Source organism: Mesocricetus auratus, unplaced genomic scaffold, assembly GCF_017639785.1.
Source record: "Mesocricetus auratus isolate SY011 unplaced genomic scaffold, BCM_Maur_2.0 Super-Scaffold_100007, whole genome shotgun sequence".
Lineage (NCBI taxonomy): Eukaryota > Metazoa > Chordata > Mammalia > Rodentia > Cricetidae > Mesocricetus > Mesocricetus auratus.
Genome location: NW_024429191.1, coordinates 87,394,337 through 87,400,407, shown reverse-complemented (window position 1 = coordinate 87,400,407; position 6,071 = coordinate 87,394,337). Strand labels below are relative to the sequence as shown.

General features: G+C 33.4%; 1 protein-coding gene across 3 annotated transcripts in view; it reads left to right on the top strand.

The window, feature by feature from the left end:
• The first annotated feature begins 915 nt into the window (after positions 1–915).
• The window catches only part of LOC101833744 (ATP-binding cassette sub-family A member 6), a 70,525-nt gene continuing 65,369 nt past the window's right edge, over positions 916–6,071 (top strand). For 2 of the 3 annotated variants that reach the window (XM_013113399.3, XM_040750006.1), the window contains exons 1-4: positions 916–1,064; positions 2,030–2,133; positions 4,067–4,271; positions 5,400–5,558. In XM_013113399.3, the coding sequence (XP_012968853.1) occupies positions 1,052–1,064; positions 2,030–2,133; positions 4,067–4,271; positions 5,400–5,558 (481 nt within the window). In that variant the 5' untranslated portion in view covers positions 916–1,051. The remainder of the gene's footprint in view (positions 1,065–2,029; positions 2,134–4,066; positions 4,272–5,399; positions 5,559–6,071) is intronic. The other variant, XM_005069973.4, reaches the window with a different exon arrangement.

Here is a 6,071-nt window from a genome sequence, read left to right as displayed (position 1 = left end):
TTAGAACACCTCTGTTAACTTGTTTGTTTTGACAGTTTTCAGTGTAAAAAATGTGATATTTTACTTTTGTCTACTTTTAAAGGTAGAATTAATTTCCAAGTATATTATCATGGCTGTAACTGTTATTGCCTTAAAATTATCCCATATGCTCTGGAACATCCCTGTGATTTACGATTATTAACACATGTGGATCAGGAGCCATGTCAAATATTTGAGATTTCCCAACTCAGTGGACTTTGCTTTCCTGTTTTGCCGTTTGCTGTAGCAGATCAAAAAGTTTTCAGTGCCTTTCAGATACACTGGACAGTGAGAACGCAATAGATTTCAGGTATTCTAGTATGGATGCATAAAAGTCTGAATCCTTTTGTGTGTTTTTAGTCACTTAAAATCTATTTTTTGTCTACATAACTCATTAAATCCCTTGTGACTGTGAACAGAGAAGAAAATAATTTTTCATTTGTCTACCATAGGAAGTTCTCCAAGTTAGACTATGGATTACTTTACTTTCAAAAGAAAAATAGAAAAAGAAAAGAAACTTTCAGTTTCAGCTATTTTTTCCACTTAGCATGAATTTGCCAAGTTGAAAAGTGACAGCTGTGTTTAGTTATGTGTAGTGAGAAAACATTAATTAGTATTTCTCATGCAAATTTAACAGCTTAGTTTGATTAGTTAATGTTTTTATTCTTTTCTTGTCCTCTCTCCATCTTGGTCTCATCATATCTAAAAGGATTGAACATTTTTTTTCTTATTTGCTTTATTTTTCCCAGTTGAAAGGCCGAATGAACAGTTGTAGGGTTTGTTTTATTCTCAACCAATCACAGAACAGTATTTTCCCAGGAGACTAACTGGCTTACAGGGAAAAGGGACACAAAAAACAAAACAAGTTCATCATGTGCAGCTTGGATTAACCACATCCCTTTTCAGAAACCAGTCTGCGTAAGAATGGCTGGGAGTAACCACCTACCAAGGGATATATAAGGAACTAGAGATAATGTTTTAACTGGCGCACTAGAAAAGAAGAGAACTGTGTGACTGCTTCCAAGGAATGTAAATGTTCCGCAACAGTAAGTATCTTTTTTGTGCTCTACTAAGATCAATCTATTTTTCAGATGTTTCTAGATACTTCAGTATTTTAAGAACTAATTTTGATTTTTTTCTTCAACCAGATTTCATTTTGTAAATACAACAGTAGAATCTAGCTTGCTTCCATTCTAGCCAAGGGAAAATTGCATAAAATATTTTTAATGTAAATTTAGGAAAGAATAAATTTAAAGACTATGGAAACTGAAAAAAATCTTTAACCTGTTTATTTGAAAATTTTCTGGGCAAAATTACTTTTCTATCATATTTTTCTTATTATTTTCTTTAAAAAATTTATTTTGTACTTTGCTTTCAGAGTTATTGAGTGGCATCTATATTCAAAAATTGAGAGAAGTCTTATTCTGCTTGTGTATCAGAATCAAGTAATTTTGAGTATGGATTATTATCCTAAAGCTTAGTCCTTTTGGTAAAATTTATTCATTTAAAATTTATTTTATTTCAATCTGAAAGTATATTCCAAATATATTTCTTGGGATTGTATCTAATGAATGTAATTTATCATCAATTCAAGTGAGTTTAAGAAATCGGGATTTTGTTGTTTATTTAATTAGTTATGGGATTTTTACTAAAATGTAAGAAACAAAAACAAGTAATAATGGAATGAATGTAATTGAATTACTTTATTCACATCATTGAATTCTGTTTTAAAATATAATTATACATTTTCTGTACCCTAACGCTATATTTTTTTGACTTACAATGTTTTGTTTTATTGTAGAAGTGTGACGATAATCACCCCACATCCCACCATAACCTATTCCTCCAAAATCTTTAAAGTAGATGTTTTTCAAGTAAAATCTAGTCATAAATTGTTCCAACAATATTTTACATTTTGTTACAGTTTTAAGTGTAGTAAATATTGGATCAGAAGTATAGTCAAGGGTTTTCCTAATGTTTTGGTTCACCTATTGTTTGTTCACTTAACAAGCAGGTAAAGTGACTATGAAAGAGATAAGTGTATATCAGCAAACCCGAGCACTTCTACACAAGAATCTGCTTAAGAAATGGAGAATGAAAAGAGAAAGCTTCTTGGTATGTGCAAAAATTTCACCCTTTCCTCAGAACTCTTCTTTCCTTGCCTAATTATTTCAAATATTGCATTATAAACGGTAGACGAGATTCATTACTTGAAAGAAGGGTGTTTTTTATATTACTAGCTATATTTGTTAATTGAGAAATTCATAAAGATCTACAACCAATGCCATAGAATTACAAACACTAAAAGTATTACATTAAAAAATGAAATAAATATCCATAGTGTATGAATGGACTTTGGGAACCCATTTCCTATAATGGGATACTCTCTCAGCTTAGACACATGAAGGAGGGCCTAGGCCCTGCCCCAAATGATGTGACAGACATTGATGATCCCTCATGGAAGGCCTCACCCTCCCTGGGGAGCAGAAGGGGGAATGGAATGGGGTATTGGTGGGGGGCTTGGGAGGATGGGAGGGAGAGGGAACTGGGATTGATGTGTAAAATAAGATTGTTTCTAATTTAAATTTAAAAAGTGAAAAAAAGAAGTAAAGTAAAAATTTAAATGTATGGTAAATTGTAACAAACATTAAATGGTCACATATTCTGCATTGGTAACCAAGACATAATATAGATTTTGCTAAGTATAAATTGAGAAATTTTAATTTTATTGTTTTATTATTAAAAACTTTATTTTCTACATAACGATTATTTTCAAACAATTATTTTCAAATAATTACAAAAGGACAACATTGTTGGTTTGTACAAAGCAGATTGTTTGAGAAGTGGTGAATAGTACAAGTTTCAGTGGGTTAATGCATAACAAATGTTCAGTTTTCATGATTTTCATTACAGTCGGTAGTAGAAGTAGGTTGAGTAGGGAGAAGACTATTTCCTTTCATGCAGGGACCTAGGCTTCTCTATCTAGAGACTTTGCCATCTGCTCAGACCCTGGTAACCTCTGCTCATAAGAAAAAGAAAAAGACAGTAGATTGGGTAGGGATCTACAAACCAGGTCTAGTGTGGCATGTAGTATGTCTTCCTACTTTCCATAAAAAAGAACTCAAATACCTATCTCCACTTACACTTGTATTTTAAGAGTATGTTCTCATCAAGACCTACAGTTTTCAAATTAATCCATACTACATTACTTTAGTGTGGCCACTTAAAATAAGTGAAACTGCAGTGTCAACATTTAAAGGTAAATTCCAAAGACAGGGACATATGTGATTTGTGCAGATAAATTCTGGCATTGGTAAGCTGAAATGGTTATTAATGTGAAAACGCAACGGTGTCTTTTCTTTCTCCATTGTTTTGAGAGTGCTTCGTGGTTCCTGGTTCATATTTCTCCTATATGGTAGTCAGACTGGAGAGAGGTGTCCTTGGGCATTAAAGAAGAATTCCCAATTTCTTGAAGAAAAAGTGTGTTCTAACATTATACCAAGAAGGAAGAAATTATTGCAGCCAGGTGGTGGGTGGCACACATCTTTAATCAGAAAGCAGAGGCAGGTGGATCTCTGTGAGTTTGAGGGCCGCCTGGTCTACAGAGCAAGTTCTAGGACAGGCTCAAAGCTAAACAGAGAAACCCTGTCTCAGCCACCCCCCACCACCCTCCCCCCAAAAAAAGAAAAAAAAAGAAATTATTGCTATTGGTGATTCACTCAAGATTGCCTGTCTCTCAGTTGCTATTTATTTCCTTTAGTTTCTAATACAAAATATGCCAGCTAGCAAGAAATATTGTAATTCGCCACTTTGTGTCTTATAAAATCATTCATGATTTAATGCAAAACTTTGACCAGAGAGTGATACATATGACTACTAACTCAGACTTAGTCTTTCATTGAGTTTTCCTGTCTCTAAAGATTGTACAGCAACAAGAAGCCATATTATATGTAAAAATTGAACTTGTCTTCAAAGTTCTTTGGTATTGGCCAATCTGAGGAGAAATAAATGTAGGCTCATTATTTTCTCTCTTAAAATTGTTTTATAGGAATGGAGTTTCCCAATTATTTTAGGGCTGTATATGGGTCTGTTTTCATATTTCAAAGAAAACATGCTGTTCCCTGAAACCCCGCCTCAAGATCTTGGAAGAATAGATGAATTTAATGGATCTTCTAAAATGGTTGTATATACACCAATCTCTAACATAACCCAACTGATAATGAATAAAACTTCTTTTGCTCCCTCTATGAAAGGTAAATATGCCAATGACAAGAAAGAATTAGTCTTATTGATTTATTTTTGATAAGATATGTACATGTTAGCTTGAAGTTCCAGTAAAGCATTATTTTAATAAATTCATGTATCAAGATGGCATATAATCCTCTTAGGTTTTTATCTTTCTCTTCTTTCTTTTTTTGAGACAGGGTTTCTCTGTGGCTTTGGAGGCTGTCCTGGAACTAGCTCTTGTAGACCAGGCTGGTCTCGAACTCACAGAAATCCACCTGCCTCTGCCTCCCGAGTGCTGGATTAAAGGCATGCACCACCACGGCCCAGTGGTTTTCATTTTTCTTTTGTAACAAGATTATACAATTCTTTCAGCTTAATAGGGGTTCAATTTATGGAGACCTCTGTTTGTATTAGAACATAAAAACAAAAACTTACAAATTTTAAAAATAGCAACTGGGAGAAATGTAGCTATTGGTGTATATGTATGTTTTTAATGTGGATACTTAATGACTAAGATTTATAGTTTGTTAAAAATATAAGTAATTAGGTCATGGCTATTTAACAACAAGTTCATAAGTATGAACATTAATGATGTGCAATTTAAAGGTGATACTCTTTACTATGTATAATATAGAATGCAAAACCTTTAAAGGTTGTGATTTTAAATTGGGCCCATTTTGTAACCAAAACTAAGAAAACATATATTTCAGTTATGAGCAACCTAGATGTAATCTGGCCATTTATTCTTTAATAATCATTTTTTAATTAATGAAATTTCTGGTTGTTATAGAGTCTGTTTGTTATGTTGTTTCTGCATAAGACAAAAGTCATGTAAATTGATTTTGCTTCAGTAAGAATTCTGGAATCCTCAGGGCTATAGTAATGACAACAGTGGATTACTCTTGTACTTAACAGCATGGTGGTCTTTTTTTCCTCATCCACCACTTGTCTTATTAAAACATGTAATTCACATACACAATTGAATAATTGGATTCTGTGATTTGAAACAGTAAAATAATGTTCTCTAGGTTGCTTTTATTTTGTTTAGTTTAAGTGGAAAAGTCTATAAAAACATGGCTCAGTCTAATATCACATTTTGTTTTGGTGGCATATTGTACAACCCAGTATACCTGTTTTCATCTTATACCTCACAGGAGCAAGAATAATTGGAGTACCAAGTAAAAATGACCTGGATGAAGTGCTTCTGAATAATATTCCTCGTGCTTTTGGAATCGTATTTAATGACACTTTCTCTTACAAGTTAGAAGTATTTCTAATGTATGGAAATCCATTTGTGAAAGAAGACTTACTAGGTGACTTTTCATATAAAATACTATTGTGACACTCTGTGTTTTCAACAAGAAGCAACAAGGTTGAGCAACAAATACTTTCAGTTTCATAGAAGAAAACAGACTAATATTTTATTGCTTCCCTTATATTAATAATTCAGCATGCAACTGTTGAACTCACAGGTCTAAGGGAATGGTCAGATCCTAATGTCAGATGTGGTAGCAGTTGAGTAGGAGAGACACGCATTGAATAATTAGTGTCAAGTTCAAGGGAAACTACTTGTGGTAACTTGGATCCAGGAGTCTTAACTGATTGTGGGATTAGAGAAGTAACTTTTAAAATAAAACCAAAGGGACAGCAAGTGTGAAGAGCTAGAGATACTGTGTTTCAGTAGAATAAAGATGTATCAGAGCATCCTACAGTAGCTGGAAGAGCATGAAAAGTCATGGGACGTGAGAGAAGAATGATTCTGCAGTGGCATAAGGGTTAGGTCCTGTTTGGTATCTTGAAAACCTATGCCATGGATAGCCATTAAA